This window comes from Polistes dominula, unplaced genomic scaffold (genome assembly GCF_049000335.1).
Source record: "Polistes dominula isolate Pdom_NZ unplaced genomic scaffold, Pdom_raw_medaka contig_24, whole genome shotgun sequence".
In the NCBI taxonomy this organism is placed as follows: domain Eukaryota; kingdom Metazoa; phylum Arthropoda; class Insecta; order Hymenoptera; family Vespidae; genus Polistes; species Polistes dominula.
In genome coordinates, this window is record NW_028301150.1 from 5,848,159 (window position 1) to 5,871,708 (window position 23,550).

Consider the following 23,550-nt stretch of genomic DNA (forward strand, 5'->3'; position numbering starts at 1 on the left):
GACAGACAGACAGACAGACAGACAGACAGACAGACAGACAGACAGACAGACAGACAGATAGACAAGGAAGCCGAGTCACAAGAAGACTGCTACCTTCGAGCCCTTCTCTTTCCACTGTATCCATCCATTGCTGTGTCTCCAGGCACGATGTATCGCATTAGAATAATTTCATAAGCTTTGAGCGACAAGCACGAGAGAAGGTGCGCTCCAACCATTCAGACCACCCTAGAGATTCGAAACTTTCCAACTCTCGAGTTTGGATGTTATGAGGAGAAGAGAAAGAGAAAATGAAGGAAAGGGATGGGAAGGGAAGGGCTGTTACTTATAACACCTACCGACAAACCTTTTCCACTTCTCCTATACCTTTCCCCTTTTCCTACGTTATCATAATTTCTATGCATGATCTTCATTTGAATATTTTATTATTTATTTTTTTTTATTACTGTAAAAAATATATACACATACACACACAAGAATTATTGACGAGTGTCAATTTTTTTTTGTATAGTGTTTGTAATTTATAGTCTACAATTTATAATAATTTATAATTTATAATAGACTATAATTTGTGTGCGGGTGTGTATTTTTTAATCAAATATTATAAGACTCGTTCACATATCTATAGATACTTCGATTATTCCTACTAGAATAAAAAAATTATTTAACGAAGTTGTTTTGGCATATATTATAGTATAGATATAAAGACGTAAAATTGAAATTTAATTGTTATACAACACATTTATGATCGTTCTATCGTAAAATTATTTATTTAGTATCATTAGCATGGATCATAAAAATTGTGGACTTATAATGAATGTTGGTTAACGATATATCTTTTATTTAGAAAAAAACAAATATATAGTTTTATAACGATATCGATGAAGTTTGAATCGTCGTTTCGTTTATTTATTCCAAAAAAAAAGCTCCGAAAAATCTTTGTCGCACTATGAGCATTAATTATTAATTAATGAAATGACTAATTTTGATTATTAAAGAGACATTTATGAATAATAATTTTTTTTTCATAGGGTGTACAATCTTTGAGAAGTGAGATTTTCGTGAAGAAACCGTACGAGAGAGAGAGAGAAAGAGAAAGAGAGTTGGTCGATTTACGAGAAAAACTACCACTCGTAGTCGACGACAATGACGACGATAAAAGAAGGCGTAGGTAGGTAGGTACGTGTCTCCTGTTTTTTTTTTTTTTACCAGGCTTCAATCCTTTCACAGGCTTCGTCACGTCGCCGAAAACGTCCAACTATGATGTATCAAGCTAATTCGAGCGACCCTCGAATTTCATCCTAAAGGGATTACCATGAAAGGCTCGTGGGCATTGACAAACACCGGATTGTTAGAGATCGTTTACCCTTTTACTTTCTCTCTCTCTCTCTCTCTCTCTCTCTCTCTCTCTGTCCCTGTCTGTCTGTCTTTCTCTCTCTCTCTCTCTCTCTCTCTCTCTCTCTCTCTCCCTCTCACTTTTTATGCAATTATAAAATTTTAATATTGAAACATAAAAATGTCTTTTTTTTTTTATTTAATTGCTTTTCTATTTATTATTACTATATATTAGTTATATTACTGTTAATATTATTATATATAATAGTATATTAATTACTTATTTCTATACCTAAGAATTTATATTTATCTATTAAATTATCATCATCATCATCATCATCATCATCATTATTATTATTATTATTGTTATTATTATTGTAACTATTAATAATAAAAATAAGAAACATCTACGAACATTTATATTTGATGAAATGAAAAATAAAGTAAAAGATAAACAAAAGAAAGAGAGGGTAAGTAAAGTTAGAGAGAGAAAAAGAGAGAGGGAGAGTGGGTGAAGTGAGTAAAGAAAAAAATGGAAGTTATTTGTTACTGGAAGCTTTTCTATCACTCGGTAAACGAGCTTTCGTACTTCGTATAACACACTCTCCTCCCACGTATAATAATTCTTCCGCGACACGCTAGTAAAGTGCTGCTGGTGTATCGTCTAACCGTCTAGGAAATCCCTTTCGTGGCTGAACTTAATTATTCGGTGTAGTTTAATGCACACGCTACAAAGTATAAAGCTTACACATAACCTATCTCTCTCTCTTTCTCTTTCTCTTTTTCTTACACTTACATTTACTCTCTCTAACTCACTCACTCACTCACTCACTTACTCGCTCACTCACTTTCTTTCTTTCTTTCTTTCTTTTTTCTTTTTCTTTTTCTTCCCTTTCTTTCACTTTTTACTTTTTCTACACGATTCGACGAAGATTGAACAGTTTGAACATTTTAAATCGTTGGTGGTTTCTCTATCGCGTTGTCGTAGTTCGTTGTATAAATCTAAAACGTTAATTTTAATGCACGATTCGCGTGACGTATAACACCAACGACAACTAATACAACTACAACTATAACTATAACTATAACTACAACTACAACTACAATGACAACTACAATGACGAAAACGATAAAGGACGACGACGAATTTATGCCATGAGTAATATTTTTACTTACGTATTAACCTACGCGTTCTGCATTATTATTACTTCTATATATATATACTAAAATGCAATTTTAACCAACTTGAAGAAAATAAAACGATGCGATATAAATCATAATTAATTTCTTTCATTAAATCGATCCGAAAATTATAAGATTACTATATATATATATATATATAATATAACAAAATAACATGTATTATTTTATTTTCATACCTGACAATTTTTATTTATCCAGAAAATTATTATTATTATTGTAATTACTAATATTAAAAATAAGAAACACCTGCGAACTTCAATATTTTATGAAAAAAAAAGGGTATATATATAATATATAGATCTGTTCGTGTTTCTTTTTTTTTTTGTGATTCTTTTATATATATCAATAGAAAATTGAAGATACGTTAACTACACGATTAAAGGATAGTAAGTATTACGTAGAAAGGAAGAAATCGATACTCCGGATAACTCGAGTTCCTGTTAAAAGTACAGACTGAAGCTGAAGTAACGAACGAAAAAGTTATTCTCCTTTATTTCTTTCTTTCTTTCTTTCTTTCTTACTCAAGTTACCTCTGGGTATAAACCACGAATTACCTTTGACCGGTACACCGGGTTCCTTTTCTTCAAGCTAAATAGACGTGAGAGTTTCCAACGCGAAATTATTTTATAACTCTCGACGAACTTTCTTATCCCCTTCTTTCCCCCCCCCCTGATCACCACCACCACTACCACCACTTCTTTTCTCTTTCTTTCTTTCCTTCTTTCTTTCTTTCTTTCTTTTTCTATTTCTCTTATTCTTCATTCTTCTCACGAGTTTTACAGTTATACCCTTCCAAACACTCTGTGTTTATTCTCAACCCAATCACTACTATACCTTTTCCCCCCTTTTTCTTTTTCTATTTTTTCAAACTCACTCAATAATTTCAAGCTTCCTTCTTAAGATATAGGATATCATCTCCCCCCCCCTAACCACTTCACCCCTCTTACAAACACACCCCGTTCGATTATTGATTTCGAGTATCGAAACTTTATCTGCTTACTCTTCTTTTCTTTTCTTTTCTTTCTTCCTTTCTTTACTCTCTGTCTCTCTCTTTTTTCATCCTCCCCTTTCCTCACCTCCTTTACAACTGTTTTTCTTTTTTTCTTTTAATGAAATCCATGTTAACTTTGCACAAAGTCATGTAACTTTATTTTCTTTTTCTTTTTTTTCTTTCGAGTTAGATATTTTTCTACGTAGCTTTTTCCCTTTCTTATCGCTACTTTAATTAACTTTTATAATTTGTATTTTCAAAAGGGGTTTGATATATTTAATCTAAATATAAATTGTATTATATATTATAATTATTATTTAAATTAAAGACGAAAGGAAAAAATTTGTTATAAATTGTACTACTTTTAAATTACAAATTTTTTTTTGTTAAAACAAAAATGACATTTTTGTTGATCTAATATAAAATGATTCAATATGTTATAGAAATATTTATATATTGGAATTGATTTATAAATCAGTATTCACATTTTTATAACCAAATATAGTTCGATCAAAATAAAAACATAATTTATTTATTATTATTTACCGCATGAATTTTGATTTAACTTTTTTTTATTTTTTATTTTTTTTTTTTTGATCTAACACGAAATTATATATTTCGAAAGGAAAGAAAATAAAAATCTCTCTGTTTTAAGATTCATTACGATTAAAAATTATACATCAAAACTATAATCACAATTAAACAGTATCGAATAAGATCAAAAATAATCAATGAAGGAAAATATGATTTTTGTTCTTATCGCTGGTTGCTAACTGTAAAATCTCGTAAAGGTTTTCTTGCATCGAATGATTGACCGTGACAAAAAAAATCAATGAGTAAATTCTCGATTACCCGTTAGGCCAAGAAATTAGGATAACGAAACATACCGGACGATCCTATTTGCGAGAGCTTATAAACGCGTGAAAATTACTCGTCAAGTACATTCGCGAATAATCTAACAGCCGGGGGTATTGAGGTAAAACAGCTGACGGAAATTGCACGTAGTACGGTGTGTCTGTGTGTATATGTGTAAAAGAGAAAGAAGATCAAATATATTCACTGAAAATGAAAAATAATATTTATGAGAAGATCAAAAAAATTGGTTACGAGGTCGAACGAGTAAAATTAATTTAAACTAATTAAAAAAAAAAAAAATATAAGAGAAGGGTAAAAAAATTCAAAAGAATCAATTTGTGTTGGTCACGTTTACTTTCTTTCGAATTTTTTCCAACGATAAAATAACTAGAAAAAAGGGTTTATAACAGAAAATTTCAAACCAAACTAGTGTAGCAGTCTTGTTGAATTTTGTTGGAGAAAATAAATAAATTTCAACCGAAACAGCTATTATCGTTTGCCCCCTTCTTCCCCCATCGATGACTTATAACTCTCGTCCTACTTTTTTTTTTATTTTTGTTTTTTTAAACGTCCGTATATAAATTCCTAACAAATGTAAGTTTATAACGAAGAAAAAAATAAAAATATCAATATCGAGAAAAATATTAGTAACAACGATAACGACATTATTTTTATTTTTTATTATTTTTCATTTTGTCGTACAATCGATTCGAGTTACGTGGAAAGAGAAAAAAAGGGAGGAAAAAAAGAAAAAAATTCCAAGAAAAGACAGCAATTCGCGGAAATTCTTTCTAATCTTTTCTTTAATTTTTTTCTTTTATTTTTTTTTCTTTTCAACAAGGTACAACTCATTTTACTCGCGAAACTTAATAACCGTCAAGCCCGGTGATCGTTAGTACTTCAACCGAGAGAAGTCGAACGCATCGTCGAGAGTTTAACGAGGAAACTAATGACGAGACTAACGTTTTACCATCCCTCTCCCCTATACCCACCCCGACCCATCCCTTCTCTCTCCCTCCCTCTCTCTCTCTATCTCTGTCTTATTCACTCGTATTTTCCTTGGTCGTCCCGCGGGATGAATCGAGAGGGAAGTTGAATAGGAATTAGAGCAAGTAATTGCGATACAAGCCGCCTACCATCCTCACCCCTCCTCCCACCATTCTTTATTTTCCTCTCAATCCTATCCTCTACCCCCCGCCGTCACTCCTGCTAACCACGGCTCTTTTTTTCTTACCAATGAATATCCGTATCAACATCCCCTACTTCATTTATTTATTTTTTTTTTTTAATTCTTATTCATATTCTAAAAATAAAAATTCATAAGCGTATTAAAAAAGAAAAAAAAAGATTGCGTTTAATTTGGGAACAAATAAATGTTTCTTATAATTTCTTATTATGCTTTAAATAACAATATAAATAATAATAACACGATTCGCGAATAAAAAATTATGTAATACGATTCAACGAGAATAGGTAGGGGGTGGCAGAGAAAAGGGAGTTTTAAAATTTGTTTCCCAATGGTGGCGCAAATTTATATATATATATATATATTTACATATTATATTATATTATATTAATAATATAATACGTATAGTGTGTTAAATAATTTTTAGATTCATCAATATCGCTAATCAACAACCATATTTTATTTCCAAATCATAAATCAATTTATCTTTAAATCTATAAGCGTATCGGTGACCTAAGTCAAATAATTATACAAATTATATGATTTATTTCTTTATAATAAAAAAACAAAAACACAAAAAGTAATTTAAATAGAAATTCAATTTTTGTTAAATATATTTTTGGCTTTAACTTATCACGTTCAGCCCGTTGTCATCGATTTTACGTGTATGATAATAAATTTAATTTATTTTTGATTTAATGAAAAACGAAAGAAAAAACGTAATATCGAGATTATTAAAAAATAAAATTCTCGCTTAATTAAATTAATAATTTTAATTAATATCATTCGTAGATTACAATAACAAATATCGTTGATAATCCATATCAATTAAAATTTAGATGAAAATAATCTGATATAAAATGACGTTCAAAGAGTACGTATACATATATAATACATATATATAAAACCAACGAGGATGTAACTTGTAACGTAATAAGAACTTGTTTGCTCAACAAATATTCTCTGCCCCCATCCATCCATTCATCCTTTCCCCATTCACCCCTTCTCTCCCGTTCTTTTTACCCCAAACATTAATAATCACCAGGACACGTAGTTTATTCCTTTGATCGTGCGAACACAAAACAACAACAACGAACAGACGAAGATATAATAATCGGGGTAACGTAGGTGCATTTGGTTTTTCTTCTTATCGTACTTCACCACAAAACCAACTCCCTGCCCGTCCTCTCTCGCCACTAAACTCGAAGTTTACTTCGAAATACCCTAGAGGAACTTGGATCCTTCCGCTTTTACGAAAGAAAACGCGTAAAATGATAAACAGTGCAAGAAGTGGCATCGAGAAAGCCAGTGGCAATAATTTTCTTCTTTCCTTTGTATATACTCAAATACATACGTAAGTATATAGATAAATAGATAGATAGATAGATAGATAGATAGATAAATATGAGAATGGGAAGATAAAAAAGCTGATAAACAAAGGAATAGAAAAAGCGCCTTACTACCCCCACCTTTTTCATCTTTTCGTAACTATTCTTAGTTTTTTTCTTATCCTTTATGATATTTTTCTTTTCTTTTTGTATTTTCCAGGTGGTAAGAAAGATATATGAAAAAGGGAAAGAGAGTTCTTATGTGAAAAAAGTGCAGGAAAACGGTCTACTATTACTATTATTATTACTATTATTATTACTATTACTATTACTATTACTACTACTATTACTATTAAGAGTACGTGAAATTTTTCTCGAAAGAATTCGAAAAATCGTCGTCGTGCCACACTCGTGACTTATGATAAGTGCTTTGCCACTGCCCGAGATATTCCAACCGAGAGGATCATCAATTTTAACGTTCATCCTCCTTTCCCCCTCGTTTCGTCTACGAATTCAACAAACTCTTTTTCTCCTTCATCTCTCTCTCTCTTTCTCTTTCATTCTTTATCTTTATCTTTCTCTTTCTTAATATTTTTTAAACTCGAACATTCCTCGATGATATTTCACTCGACAGCAAGTGCATTTTTTCGAAGACTTTGACATTTCTTTTTTTTTTTTTTTTATAATCGAATACTAAAGATTATTTTTGAAAGATTGTACCAATAACCATTCTAAATGGATATTTAATCGTGATTACTCGATTAATTATTAAATCGGTTATTTTAAAAGTGACCTAATTAAGTTGTTTTTTTTTGTTTTTGGGAGGAGGAATGCATTTCCGCAAAATGTTTCATACGACAGGTAATTCCAGGTGGAATACTCCGATATCATGGATTCTAGCAAAACACGTTCTTTTAACTTTTGTATCGATTATTCGTATCACATAAACAAGGTAAAAATAAAAAAAATAAATTATCCTTTTCAAATAAATCCAAACAAAATAAAAAAAATACAACTAACCAAAATGTATGATAAATAAACAAACAAACACAAAATAATAATACAGCTGTTGTGTGATGTGATCGTATTGATTCGACTAGACCAAAAAAAAAAAAGAAAAAGAAAATTAAATTTACAGAAGTGTAGGTACTACACGCAATAGCAACAACTAAACAAACAAAAAAATTCTAACAAAAAATAATTAAAAAAAAAAAAAAAGTAAACCCGGAATAAAAGTTGACGTGTCAATTAGTCTCAATTTTAAGTAGAGAATCCAAAAAAGGGCCACTTTTTTAATTTTGTCCCTCTTAAAAGTACGCCCTATTTCTCTCTATCTCTCTCTCTCTCTCTTTTTTTTCATCGTCATAGTCAGTCATTGAGAACAGCAAAGTAGACACACACGTATTAAAATCCCGTCCTCCTTCTTAAAGAGAGTATATTTTCAGTCTGCTTTCGGGAACGGTGTGACAAAGCGAAGGGATGCTTGCTTGCTGTGCGTCAGCTAATCCGGTCGTGTGTGTCGTATGCTCGAGAAGTAGTCTCCTTTTAGAACTCGCCGACACTTAAAACACCATTCTAGTGTATATGGAACTATATACATGGATATATATATATATGGCATAAATGTATGAAGGACGTGTAACTCTCGTTCGCGCCCGGTACGACGATCAAAGTGAGCAACGAAGCGCCGAAAACGAAGCAAACAGGCAAGCAAGCAAAAGTAGGAAGGAAGGTAGGTAGGTAGGTAGGTAGGTAGGTAGGTAGGTAGGTAGGTAGGTAGGTAGGTAGGTAGGTAGGTAGGTAGGTAGGAAAGGGCAACGAAGCTACACACGTTTTGCATGACCGCCGCAAAATTTCGAGATCGACAAACACGATACACTGTTCTTCTTCTTCTACTACTTCTCCTACTACTTTTTCTTCTTCTAACCACCCTCATGACTTCATATTCGTCTAATAACACTTGGTCAAAATAATTCGTTCATTCGATTTCATTAAAATGTTATCTATTATATATATAGATAATTATCTGTAGAGATAATTCTTTTGACAAATATATTTAACCTCCTGTTTTTATATTTTGATAACATTTTTGAAAGATACAAATAATATTGAAAAATTAATTTAAACAAGTAAAAATATGATACATCCATCTTATTTTTCTTCTTGTATCCACCCTCATGAACTCATATTCGTCTAATAACATTACGTCAAAATAATTCCTTCATTCGATTCCATTAAAATGTAATCTATTATCTTTCAACAAATATATGAAACGTCTTTTTAATTTAATAATAACATTTTTGAAAGATACGAATAAAATTGAAAAATTACATTTGTCTCATTCTTATGACAATATTTTTCCAAAATAAATATCGTTAAAAAATGAAAGTAAAAATCGTACAAATAAATTGCGTATGCAGTGTCAAGATAAAAAAATCCTAATAGATGAGAGATCATAAGATTTAATTTAAAATTCCCTTTCTCTCTTTGAAATAGAATTATTGTATATATACAAACTCAATATATACACATTTGACTAATTAAAAAATACTCTTAAGACTGACGAATACATACATGTGTAAAAAAAAATTACAACGCAAAGATAAAAAAAAATGTTGAAAGAAAAATTGTGGGTCAAAAGTTTAGTAGAAATTGTAGGGCTGGTCAAGTACTTACCGGACTCTGAGACGGATGGACTGCCAGCAAACCTGTCGGAATTCCTTGAACTATCGGCCGAACTGGTGGAAAAGGCTGTTCCAAGTGAACACTCGGAAATACTGCGACGTTTCGATAGATGTGCAGCAGCTGCAGCCGCGGCCGCAGCGGAAGAGGATCCGTTTGGTGCAGATGAGCTCAACGGTGATGACGACGACGACGATGATGATGAACTCAAACCGTTTCGTTCGATGAGTTCGTGATGTAGACCTTGATGGAGACCCTGATGAAGCCCGTGCAACCCCGTTTGACTCGTCAGCTGCTCGAGTCGTCGCCTGAGGAACCTTTGCTCGCGCGAAAGTTGTTCCTTGTACACCATATGTTTCCGTTCACGTTCCTCCAGGCTCTGACAAAAGTTAACAAACCCTCTTAAGTTAGTTTAGTTTCCATATACTTTTACAACCATGTATAATCTTATTTACGATGTCTAACGAATATACATATATGTATAACTGTATCAATATCATATATCAATTGGAAAAAAATAAATTAAAAAACAATCCATCATGCATATTATAATACAATTTATAAAACAATTAATGCACGAACTTTCGATTCACTTTAATATATTAGATAATATCAATTGGATATATGCTAGAGTGAATTAAAAATTATTTGCCAAAAACATTTAATGACACGCGTAATGCTAAAATTGAAAAAAAAGAAAAGAAAAAAAAAGTAGCGAGAAAACTTAACTGCCAACCTAATACTTCTGTTCTATTTTTCCTTTTTTTATCATCTCTCATTCGAGTCGAGAGAACAAAAATATTCTTCGTGGAAAAATATTCCGACCTAAGAAAGGATATCTATTTAAAAGACGCAAAAACTAAAGTAAAGTAAAGTAAAGTAAAGTAAAGTAAAGTAAAGTAAAGTAAAATAAAGTAAAATAAAGTAAAGTAAAGTAAAGTAAAGTAAAGCAAAATAAAGTAAAGTAAAGTAATGAAAAAAATGTGCAAAACGAATTCTTTTAACGAAAATAAATTTGGTAAAAGATAGTAGGAGTGATGGTGGAGGACTAACAGAGTAGTGGGGAAGTAAGGGGAAACGGGGGGAAGGGATAAAAAAGGAGAAAGAGTGAAAGACCGAATCACCAAATCGCAGATAAGAAGAACGAGGGTAGAAGATAGTGTACATGTAGTATATATATACATATATACATATATGCACGCACCTATGTATATATATATATATATATATATATATATATATATATATATGTGTGTGTGTGTGTGTGTGTGTGTGTATTTGTGTGTGTATAAATCGTCGTGGAAGAGTTCCTCTGCCTTGGTACTTTTCATTCTGCTCGATATGGGTTTACAGTGTAGATAAGGGTAGGTTAAAGCGAGCGAGCCGACCTCCTGAGGTCTCCTCGTAAACTCTCTCTCGTTTCAACCTTAAAAGTGGGACTCGACTTTGCTTCCGCCATCTACTTCGTGCCAGGAAAACCCGATCGTGGTAGGACACGGACGAGCGACCAAGAACCATCGTTGAAATGTTCTTCTTCCACCTCGATTCTCTTTCACGTCATTCCTAACCTCCCTCCCATCCCCCTACCATCAACCTTAACCACCCCTTTTTCTTTTCCATCATCCTTTTTCAACTTCTATCAAAAGCTACACATACATATATGTGTGCGTGTATGTACGAATCTTCGATAATGACGCTTTTGACAATCCACGGATTTACGAGAATCACTGTGTGCCTGATTTGTGTCCAATTTGATCCTTTTAGATGTTGGGATTTATTTGTGATTGATATGCGTGTGGATCGTTTGATTTTTTTTTTTTAAACATATTTTTATTCGTATATAAGTATATGTAAGTATTATTTTTACCCCAGACTCTCTTCTGAAAATTATTATTTATACGGGTTACGTATCTTTTTATTTTATTTTTTATTTTTAATTCTGAGAATACATACAACTATCTACAAATAATATCCTTTAATCGTATTTAAAATAATTAATATATATATTTTTGATTTTATCGTGTGTATGTATTTTTCTAAAAATACAAACAAGAGATCCTTCTTTGTGAGTAGACTTACAATAAAAATAATAATAACAATAATAATAATAATAATAATAATAATAATAATAATAATAGTAATATAATGTATAACGAAGCATTATTTGATAACAAAATTAAACGAAATCTTTAGCATATTTTCTTTCAAATGCATTATTTTCTACCTCAAAAAGAATATATTTCTTTAAATAAAAGTTAATGCATTTTAATAAATACGACTGAATAAAGTACGGTTTGCTTTTAGAAAATATAACTCCGCCCTTTCCCTACTCCTATTATTTTATTAAGTTATTATTTTTATTAAAAATAACAATGATTGTCATTTTATTATTATATGCATTTCAAGAGGTTACGGAATGCTAACTTGGGTACTTAGTAAGCTTACAAATGAACTTACTGGTTCTTGAATAGCTTATAAATGGTTGTTATACTGCAACAACTGACAAGAATCTCATTTTTTTCCTACGTTTTGTTATCATTAAGAAGAGTAATAATTTAAAATACTATATATATATATATATATGAACCGCTTATTTTGAAAGTGGCCTACCTCCATTTATGTTCAAATCGAGATATTGAAGGGTTTGCGTTTCAATGCAATGAAAAATATACGTACAAGATACTAATGAGTTATACTGCTTAAATGTATTTAAGGGCTTTAAAATTATATTTCCTATTAAAATGGTCGCAATTATTTAATGAATAATATGTTTTTTCTAACCACGAATGGAGTTAGGCCATTGTCAAAATCAACAATTTGATTTGTTATAAAATTTCGAAGGGACTTAACTCCATTCAACATAATTTAAAATGCTTCAAATTGAAAAAATAAAACAATACTCAATTTATTTTACATATCTTTAAAACACTTCAGAAACATAATTTATAAAAAAAGAACATAAAACATACAAAGGTATAAATCTCGAAATTGTTATCATTGTCTTACCCTCAAAACCTTTCCATTAAAAATTGGAGAAATAAGGAAAGGGTGGAGAAAACAAAGCAAGTAAGAAAGTGAAAAAGAAAAAGAAAAAGTTGGAGCTAGAAATTACATGGCATAGTAATCCACGTGTTTTTAATATAAGCCCTTTTTTGCACGAACGCCTGCCTAGTAAGCAAACTTCTTCATTTTCTTTATCACAAAAATCTGGCGGCCCTTATCTTCATATTTCGCTTTCATTAATCCAACGATGAGAAACTTAGCCACCAAACAACTAAACAAACAAACAACCAACCAACCAACCAATAGGGATGAGGAAGATAAGAATGCCAAAAACGAATGGCCGCTTGGAATATAATACGTGCCTGCGTGAGTGCATTTTGATGAGTACGTGCGAGACACGTGCGTCCCTTCATTCTTTCTTTCTCTCTATTTTTTTCTCTTTCTCTCAATCTCACTCTGTTTTGCACGAATTTCTTAAAGAGAAATAAAAAGTGGAGAAAAGGGAGGAAAAAAGGGAAGAAAGGATAAGAAAGAAAGATAGAAAATGTACGAAGTAACCTATAAATGAGTGAATCTCGCGAAAAGCAACGAGTCGTGCGTGTACGCGAGCATCACATTAGGTAATGAATATTCTACACCCCTTTTTCTTTTTGTTTTTTTACATTCTTTCTTTCTTTCTTTCTTTTCTACTATAGAGAAAATAACATCTTTCTTTCTTTTTTTTTCTTTCTTTCTTTCTTTCTTTCTTTCTTCTCTCTCTCTCTCTCTCTCTCTCTCTCTCTCTCTCTCTCTCTCTCTTCCTTTTTCCTTTATTCCTCTTTTTCTTTTTATTTCTCTCTTGCTTTTTACTTTGTCGGTAGAACTTAAAAGAGACGAAACGAGTGAGAGTGTGTGTGTGTTGGGTTCGACACGATTTTTTCGAAAGCACAAAATACGACGATCATACACATTACCACTTCCCCTTATTCGTATTTTCTCTTTCCTGCTTTTCGTATTTTCTTTTCCCTCTAATGAGTTTTTTTTCCTTCTTTTTTTCCTTAAAAATAAAAAAAAAAAAAGAAGCGTACACATATTGCACCGTGTACGTACGTGTACGCGTCGACATGTTATAAGTATACGGGGGATGTGCATATAGTAGTAAAAAAACGTGATTACATTGTAACGAACTTTTCTTGTATTAAAGAAAAAAGAAAAAAGAAAAAAAAAAGCATAGAAAAACTAACAACATTTGTAATTTTCGACCTACGATCTTCTCTCACGAAGGAAGGAAGGAAGGAAGGGAAAAAAGGTAGAAGATGGGAGGGAGGATGCCGATAATGAAAACAGGAAAAAGAAAAAGTGAAAAAGATTAAAAGAGAGAGACTAAATATGTATGAGAAAGAAAGGAGTAGGGGGCAGAGGAAGGGAAAAGATTGTGTTTTATTTCTTTTTTTTTTCGGAGAGATCGAGTTGAAAATTTAAACTATACTAAAATAGAAAAGAAAAAATTCATAGATAATTGGAATTTATATTCAAATACTACGATTTAGTATCGCACGCTGATTACTTTTATTATTGGGTTGGCAAGAAAGTAATTTCGGCTTGCACCAATAGATAGTGTTATGTTTGTTTCGTTATTGTTTGTTAATGTTACAATTTTTTAGTTATTTAATTTAAAGTTCATTTTTTGTATAGAAAGTTAATAACATTTAGTTATTTTTTGTATTGAAACAATAGAGTTTTATTTCACACTAGAAAACCGAAATTACTTTCTTGCCAACCCAACACTTATCAAATTATTAACGGTACTTTCTCATACACCGATGACAAATTTTCAATCGTATTGAAATAAAAAAAAAAGAAGAAAGTACAATTACTAACTTTAACCCTTTTGATTACCAGTCGCAGCTAACAATTTTCAATCGTTGAGTTAAATCAATTTGTGATTTGTTAACATTAACTAAACTAAAAAAAATAAAATAAAAAAGAAAATGAAAAAGAATAATTTAAAACCAATAAGGAAGAAGGTTGACAACAAAAAAATTGATAAACGCGTATATGCATTCTTAAGTCGATAACGAATCGTTATCATTGAACGCACATATGCGTTCATATATCTCAAAAAGAAAAAAGATTTAATAAACGGAATTAATTCAACCAAATTAATATAAAACAAAAAAAGAGAGAGAGAAACAAATGTATAAAACAAAGGAGAGGAAGATAAAAAATAAAATAAAAGCTAGACAAAAATGAAGGGAAAGATACGAGGGGGGGGGGAAGAAAGGGAGATGTAAAGGTGTCGAGACAAACAGAGAGTGCCGACGCATAATGGACGCGTAGTTAGTAAATTACAGAGCGTCGGAACAATGGCGTACGCGCGTAAGCCGCGTGTGTACACGTTTTCTCTTCTCTCCTCTCCTCTCTTTTCCTCTCCTCTCCTCTCCTCTTTTCAACTAACCACTTCCTATCCACGCACGAGGCTGGTTTGCAGAGGTAGTACGTGCAGTTGCGCGTATCCATCGTTTGGTTGTTCGTGCACGCTTTGCGTGGGAGTTTCTAACACATATATGTATGTATATATATACCATTCTATGCATCTTATATACATACACATATATATATATATATATACATATATATATATATATATATATATACATACATACATACATACATACATACATACATACATACATACATACATACATACATACATACATACATACATACATACATACATACATACATACATACATACATACATACATACATACATACATACATACATACATACATACATACATACATACATACATACATACATACATACATACATACATACATACATACATACATACATCATATATACACATACATATAACATACATCAAATATACATAATATACATAACATACATACATACATACATATATATGTATAGTTGTATATCTATCATCTGTATATGCGTAAATGTTTCTAAGGGGTTGCACGCATGTATATTTTCAGAATGTTGCTCTGTTATCTTCGTGTATCTTTCTCCCTATCTCTATTTATCTATCTATTTATCTATCTATCTATCTCTTTCTGATTCCCACCCCGTTCTGTAATTTTTTCTTATACACGGTGCGTGACATAACCATGGAAAATACGATTACTCTCGACCTTTCCTATTAAACTCGCCTCCTATTCTAACCGCGAAATTTAATTTTTCACGCTTGTCTATAACTCGTAATCCTTTTCTTTTTTTATTTCTATTTCGTTTCTTTTTTACGGTAGTAGATTAATCTATTAAATGTTTTTCATGGAGAAAGGGTGAGGGGTGGATAGGATGACGAATTTATTATTTAATTTTATGAATGTTGTTTTAAATGGTAATATCAATTTCATTGTAAGATTTGAATGCATCCTATATGTGTGTGTTTGTGTGTTCATTCATTTTTATCTCATAGTTAAACAATTCCTTCGATTTAGTATACAAATTGTATCTCTGTAATTGTTATATATTGTACAATTAGATAAAATAGTATAAATACTTTTAACATTCATCCATAGTCAACATTTGACGTTTACAATACGATTCAATTCCTCACTCAAAATTCGTTTCCTTTTTTACAGTCCAACATGTCAAAAAGCAAGAGAGAGATAAAAAGAGAAAGAGAAAAGTTTCCAACGAACGAGATAGACCATGCTCGACCGCAATTCTTTTCACACTCGGTAGACATCTTTTCCGCCATCTTTCTTGCTAATTATACCGACTCGCCTTTCTGCCGGGCGGCGTTCTTCTCAAATCCAACCAACCCAACCCCCATTCCTCCACCCCCTTTTTTTCTACTGACACAACCACGAAGCTTCTTTTTTTCTTTCTTTTTTTTTCTTCATCCTTCCCTTTTTCTCTTCTTTCTTTCCTCCTTCTCTTTCTCTCTCGTTTCTCTTCTTACAAACCGCGACTTCGCAGAAGTCTCCATGAAATATTCAAACGACCACCTCCATCTAACCACCCCAACCCCCCAGCTCCCTTTCTCCTCCATCCGCCAACGACAGTCTTTATTCTCATAGTGAAGTTTTACCGTGGCACGACTTTGTATCTATGGATTTCAAGCGTGACCACCCGGAACTGCTCTGTGATCGTCATAAACCAGAAAAAGAACTGAGAAACTTTTCTCTTTTCTATTATCTTTCTTTTATTTTTATTATCGTTCGTTTTCCTTTATTTTGTTGCTTTACGAAAAAGATAATCGCGATCAGCATAAGTGAGCCGAAGAGACACGTGACACAACCCACCCCTCCCCTATTTGTGATGACAGTTTTTACAAAAAAAAAATTGTACATTAATGTTATATGGACCGTATTATTTTAGTTAAATTCCCTTAAAGAAGAAATTTGTAATAATCATATTACATATCATCATAAATTAATAGAAACATTGTCAGAATTGACATAATAAATGTATATTTTTCAATTGACTAATATATTAAACTTTAATTTTTTTGAAACAACAAAAAATGGACTTACACCATTTTCAAAATAAACGATTCATATGTTAATTGTAATTACTTACTTTGATAAAACGTTTAGCCTTGGTCAAAAGACCCAACGTAGTGTGTCTTGAAGTTTCTGGACCCAACGGTACTAACATCTTCAGCTTTTCGAGACAATTTCTTAAATGGGCCCTCCTGTAACACAAAATTAAATTCCCGATTATAATTATTATTGAAATTTTAGTAGTTTCTTATATTTAATAATTTGATATAATTATTGAATTTATTGATAACGAAATTCATCGACGATTCATCATTAATTTTATTTACAATTTTCTTTCTTATGTTTTCTATTTTTTAAATTTATATCTATTTTATTTTGTAGATTACAAAATTTATTTCTTGTTAAGAATAGAACTGATTCCATTTTAATAAAAAAACAAAAAAATATACAATAATATAATAAAACTAAATTTTCCAATTGATTTATCTAAAAATTTACTTAAAGATCAAATAAATTATTTCTTTAATTATGAATAAAATTGTTTTCATAACAGATTTTGTGAACTATTGTGGACAATTTTCGTATATCATTAAAATAAAAATATATTGTACATGACAATTGATAATTTAACTGCTAAAAAATTCTACTTTGTAATTTTTTTTTTCAAATTTTTTTTTCGATTATTCATAAGTAAATATATTTAAGAATACGCTCTGAAAATTTCAAAAAGATCAGAGCATTCTAATTGTACTTTTCCGTCCCTCGAATCTACCCGTGCGCGTTAATCTGTTGCGCGCGGTGAACCTACTCATACTACTTTACTTTGTTTGTTCGATCAACTGCGTACTATTATAAATCTCTTATTTCTGCCTATCTCTTTATTATTTTCGGTAAATAAATGATATTTTGTAGACGTAAAAACTATTATTCACTCCACGGTATGGGCCATGGCACCTAAACACATTTTCAATGGAAAAAATATTGTCAAAATTGCATGCCTTACTGCGGCATGCATATTTAATGAAGGTTTTCAAACAATTTTAAAAATTATAGAGGTAATGGGCATTACAATCGGCGAAACCGCTGCTCAGTATGCCAGTAAACGAGACAACGAGCGCGTTGTCAAAGAAAATCGCCGCTCGTCTGAAGCTTCCAAAAAGAGCAGAAGAAAAAAATGACAAGCTAGACTTGAAGAACATTATCTTCTAGAGCAGTCAGAAGGCATACTGTATGGTGCAGGTATCGCTGATTAAGCATAAGTTAACGTTTTTCGTGATTTTTTTACTTAAAAAAACTTTAAATGCTTTTTTCTCGGAATCACATTTTTATACCGCGTGTTGTAAAAATTTCGATTCGTCTGAAATTTTTACCACATAATCTATACACATATATCAACCGCTGGTAGCAGATTTATAAAAAAATTTTCATTTTTATTATTTTTTTTGGGCAAAAAATAAGAAAGAAAAAAAGAGATTTTTTGATAATTTTTTTTCAACTGACGCCATTTTGTTATTTTTGTTTGTAAATGAAAAAATCTGCTACCAGCGGTTGCTGTAGTCTTTGTGAACATAAAACTATTCGAGTTTTTCATTTCAGATAATCCGATGTCAAGATTTTTACAACACCGCAAAGGCTAGTCTATTTTTAGGCTTTCAGTTCAAGGGCCTCTCCAATGTATATAGAGCGTATAAAATAAATAAAAAAAATTTTTTAATATACTTTAAGAGTATATTTATTAAGCACAACAAACTCTACATCAATATCTTTCTTAGTTTTCGAATAAAAAATTAACAAAAATACCTTTTTTCTCGAGCGACTAAAGTAGAATCCTGCTTTAATTTAAAAATATTTAATAGGCCAAAAAAACAAATACTACCTTCTTGCAACTATGTTTAACATAAATTTCGTCTACAATAAAAAAAAGAAGGTGGACAAAAATTGATGAATAAAATCAAGATGAATAAATCCAAAATTAAAAAAGAAAAAAAAGGAAGATAGAAGAAAGGAAAAATAATTTTGTTTAAAAATTTGTCTTCTTACTCGAAATAGGAGACACGTATTATAATACACATAATGTATGTTACGTATACACGAGAAAAGGTTCGTGTAAAGTATATATATATATAGAAACGAACCCTAGCATTTTTCCTTCTTTCTGTGCCAGCATTGAACCCCTTTCCCTCCCCCTTCCTCACCCCTTCTTTCCTTTGGCGTTTTGTCGAGTCGACGAAAATTTATCGTAGACCAAAACGTAGATATAAAACGTCGTCCATTTATAACCAATATCGAAGCCAGAATTCACTTTGAAAGAATAAGAGAAAAAGACAGAGAGAGAGAGAGAGAGAGAGAAAAAAGAAAGAGAAAGGAAGAGAGAAGAAAGGTGGAGAAATATTTCGGAACACCGTTTGCGTGAACATTTCTCTTCCTCTATTCTGATTATATTTATTGTATTCAAAAGAATTCATTCGACTAATGGTAGAAGCTTTTCGCACAATAATAGATACAAGAGTGGATATTTCTTAAAAAGAAACTACAAAAAAAATATAAAAAAAGAAAGAGAGATAAAGATAGGAAGAAAAAAATATGATATTCCAAAGTTTTGATGCAAATGATCTATAAATCTCTATTACGAACATTAAATTTAAATTATAAATGTATATATTCATGAATAATATACAAAAACAATTTTTTTCTGATATTGGAAAGGAAATAAATTATCTTCAAAGAAAGATACGTATATACTTCAAAGAAAATGCATTAATTTTTATTTCTATATATATATATATATATATATATATATATATATATATATATATATATTATCATATTTTTTTTCCATTTAATAATTGATACTAAATTTCCGCGATACTAGGAAAGAAATAAATTTATCTTCAAACAAAGATAATCTATGAATATTTCAAAGAAAACACTTTTATTTGAATTGATAAAATATTTTTTCAATTTTTTTCCCTTTTAATTACTGATACCAAATTTAATTATGATATACCAAAAGAGAAATAAATTATCTACAAACAAAGATATAATTCAAATAAATCACGTTAATTTACATTTACGAAATATATATATATATATATATATATATATATATATATATATATATATATATATATATATAAATTACTAACAAACAAAAAAATAATACAGAACTGGAAAATATTTTATAAAAATTACAATTTTCTAACGCTTTCGAGATAAATAACATGTTTTTGAAAGTTCTAGTATAAACCTTGATGTACCTTATACACACATACGTACACATAAATACACATATACATATAGAAAAAATAGGAATACATAATTCCCGTACATTTGCCATATTCCGTCTGCATTTATCGCGAGACCGTAAAGGATAACGAAAAAGAGAAAAAGATAAACAGATAAATAGATAGATAGAAAGATAGTAGTGGTTGTGAATAAAAGGACGATTCGTTCGACTAATGGTCCGTGATCGCCGCGATAATCCGGATCTTATCGCTTTTTCCGCAACTTTTTTACCGCCTTCCGTTCTCCCCCTATGAAAGAAAAAAAATAAAAGAGAGAAAAAGATACAGATAACGTAAGGGTAATAACATCTTTCTCTCTTTTTTTCTCTTTCTTTCTCTCGAACAACCTTTTTCAACTATAAGATTCACGAAGTCACGTGAATTCTTCGTATAGAGAAGAAATAACACGAGCACGCGCTCACACACACTCATAGAAATATACATACAAATATATACAAGGTGATTCACCAGATCTTGCCACCTAAATAGCTCCGAAAGTATGATAGTAGTAAAAAGGAGAATAAAAAAAAAGTTGCATGAAAAATTTGGGATTACAATATGACATTAGTATTTCTTTGCTAGGTTGAGCCATTTTCAAGATTTATTGGTCAATTTTATTTTTTTAAATACAATGTTATATTTTAATACTTATTTTTGGATAGCGGCTAACAAGACGAATCCAATGATGTATAACAAAAATATTTTGGAAGGTCAACGAATGTGAAAACTTGCGAACAAGCCGGCCATAATACAGCTATTCCTTATCATGATCACGTCAAGGTTGCGTCAGGGTTGTGTCATCCTTCAGTTGTTCTGACAACGGACGGAACAGATATTTTTCGAATAGTTTTTATTGATCATTGTCAGGTTTTGTATTTAATGTTGCAAATCATTGGATCCGTCTTGTCAGCCGATATCCAAAGAAAAGTATTAAAAGATAACATTGTATTTAAAAAAACAAAGGTGACCAATATATCTTAAAAATAACTCAATCTAGCAAAAAAAAATACTAATGTCATATTACAGTCCTGAATTTTTCATGCAACTTTTTCTGCATTCACTTTTCTTCTACTGTCATATTTTCAAAGCTATTTAGGTGACAAGAACTAATGAATCACCATGTACATTATATATATAAAAGAGGTTTAGGATTTTATCAAATATTCCTATCTTCATCCTCCCGTTTCCAGAGTTACTCGCATCAGAAACTGTTTGTTCCTTTTCGTAGAACACTACCACACATACTACTACTATTACTACCACTACTACTACTAAAAGTAAGTTCGCGATAGTGGGTAACCTTCTGGTCCATTCATCGCGAGTACGTGATGCGAAAAGCAGATGGCGAGAAAGTTTCTCGTAATTCGAAGCCAGGTCGCGAATTATTATGAAATTAAATGGCGAGCATCGAACCGTACCCCTTACCTTCTTCCCACCACGAATAAACTAACCTTTAATCCCTCCTCCCGTTATTCAAACGGGATACCACTTCCACCCATAACAACCAATGATCTTCTTTCTAAATTTCACTTTTTATTTTTTAGTTTATTGTTATTTTATTACATAAAATAATAATACAAACGATTCATGAAAATATTTATTTTTATGTTAACCCTTCTTTCAAATAAACATGTCACCATAAAGCTTATTTTAATCGATTGCCTATATTCAAATGTACTAAATACATTTAAATGTATTTCAATTTTTATTTGAATATATAATATGAATTATATAATATTTATATAATATTTCATAATATATTTTTTAAAAATAAAATTGAAAAATTTGTACAACATTTTCTTTTTCTCTCTTTTTCTCTCTCTCTTCCATTATGAGTCCTTTTTCCAGGACATCCAGCTGATGCAACTCTTACGAACCCGACAGGGTTTCCGAAACATTTTTGTCCTTTAATAGAACCTCGAAGAGACGAATTGTGAAAGAGAGATAGAACTAGCGAATATACAGAGATGGAGTAGAGAGAAGAGGATGGGAGGAGTGTGTGGGGGGAGGTGGGTAGTTGTGCCCTTCAATCAATATTACCGTGTGACACCGACATTATGAAATTCCTGTCCTATCTCTTCACCGTACCCGTAGAGAATCTGATGAATAAATACTTCATGTGAAATTCCCGAGTCTGCGATGTTCTTTCGTGTTAAAAGACACATAGAGAAAGAAAGAAATATAATATACACACACATATATCTATATCTATAAAGATAGAAAGAGATAGATAGAGAGGGAATAATAACAATAATTAATTATTGTTTTTTGTTATAATCTTTGGTGATTACTTGTAAAAAAGAAAAAGAAAAGGAAAGAAAAATCTATCAAAAATATGTATATATATATATATCTACATACAATACATTTATCTACTATAAAACCGGTTTCGATGAATACTATCGAATCGTAGAACAAGTAGAGTGATTTCGTTCTCCAAGAGACGAAGAACTTCTAAAGTACTGTGGAAAATGTCAAAGTTTAATGAAGAAAATTCGTTCCCACGGAAGTACTATTACATTATGTATTCTGGTATGTCAATAAGCAATTTATGAATTATTGGTCAAACATATTAACATACCTAATTACCTAACTAATTGCACAAATATATAAAATTATTCATAATATTCTCTCATTTACGTATTACTCATTACATAATATTCTCCCTTTTACATATAAAAGGAAATAAAAATAAGATAATTGGAAAAACTGATAATAAGTAGATCGAAAACAACATGTTAGAAATGTTAAATTAAAATTATAGTTTTATATTTATCAGTTTGTAAGTATTCCTAGTCTATCTTTTAAATCATCTATACATCTATCTATCTATCTATTTGTCCTGAGGTTGAACGAACCGTAAGAACGACCGGTTAGTTCAAGGAGAGAATGCCACGAGAGGAAAAATTCATGCTCCTTATTGGATAATGAAAAAAAAAAAAAAAGAGTCTAAAATATAAACCACGTAGTAACGAGCTTATTGCGTTTAATGGCTTATAGACGACGAAGCGTTAAAGCCACTCGCGTGTAATAAGAAGAAAGAATAATGAAAAAAATATACCTTGGAATTATGCAAAATGAAGCGAAGAAAAAAATAGAGAGAGAGAGAGAGAGAGAGAAAGAGAAAAGGAGAAGGAGAATGAAAACGAGGTGCTCGAAAAATGCTAAAGATAACACAAAAGTGTTATTTCATTCTCTCCAACCTCCCCCTTCCCTAACCCCCTT

The 23,550-nt window shown here is 31.0% G+C and overlaps 1 protein-coding gene and 1 long non-coding RNA gene across 11 annotated transcripts in view; one reads left to right on the forward strand and one right to left on the reverse strand.

Annotated features, from left to right (window-relative positions):
* The window catches only part of LOC107066498 (uncharacterized), a 31,571-nt gene extending 22,018 nt beyond the window's left edge, over positions 1-9,553 (forward strand). The window contains exons 2-4 of one of the 2 annotated variants that reach the window (XR_016178343.1): positions 1,029-1,168; positions 1,228-8,627; positions 8,668-9,553. This is a non-coding gene — a long non-coding RNA (uncharacterized LOC107066498). Of the gene's footprint in view, positions 1-1,028; positions 1,169-1,227 lie in introns of both variants that reach the window. The other variant, XR_001475738.2, reaches the window with a different exon arrangement.
* The window catches only part of Mxd (MAX dimerization protein), a 152,154-nt gene that overhangs the window by 43,258 nt on the left and 85,346 nt on the right, over positions 1-23,550 (reverse strand). For all 9 annotated transcript variants that reach the window (XM_089177710.1, XM_089177703.1, XM_089177706.1 and 6 more), the window contains 2 exons: positions 17,118-17,232; positions 9,572-9,956 (listed from right to left, as the gene is read on the reverse strand). In XM_089177710.1, the coding sequence (XP_089033836.1) occupies positions 9,572-9,956; positions 17,118-17,232 (500 nt within the window). The remainder of the gene's footprint in view (positions 1-9,571; positions 9,957-17,117; positions 17,233-23,550) is intronic.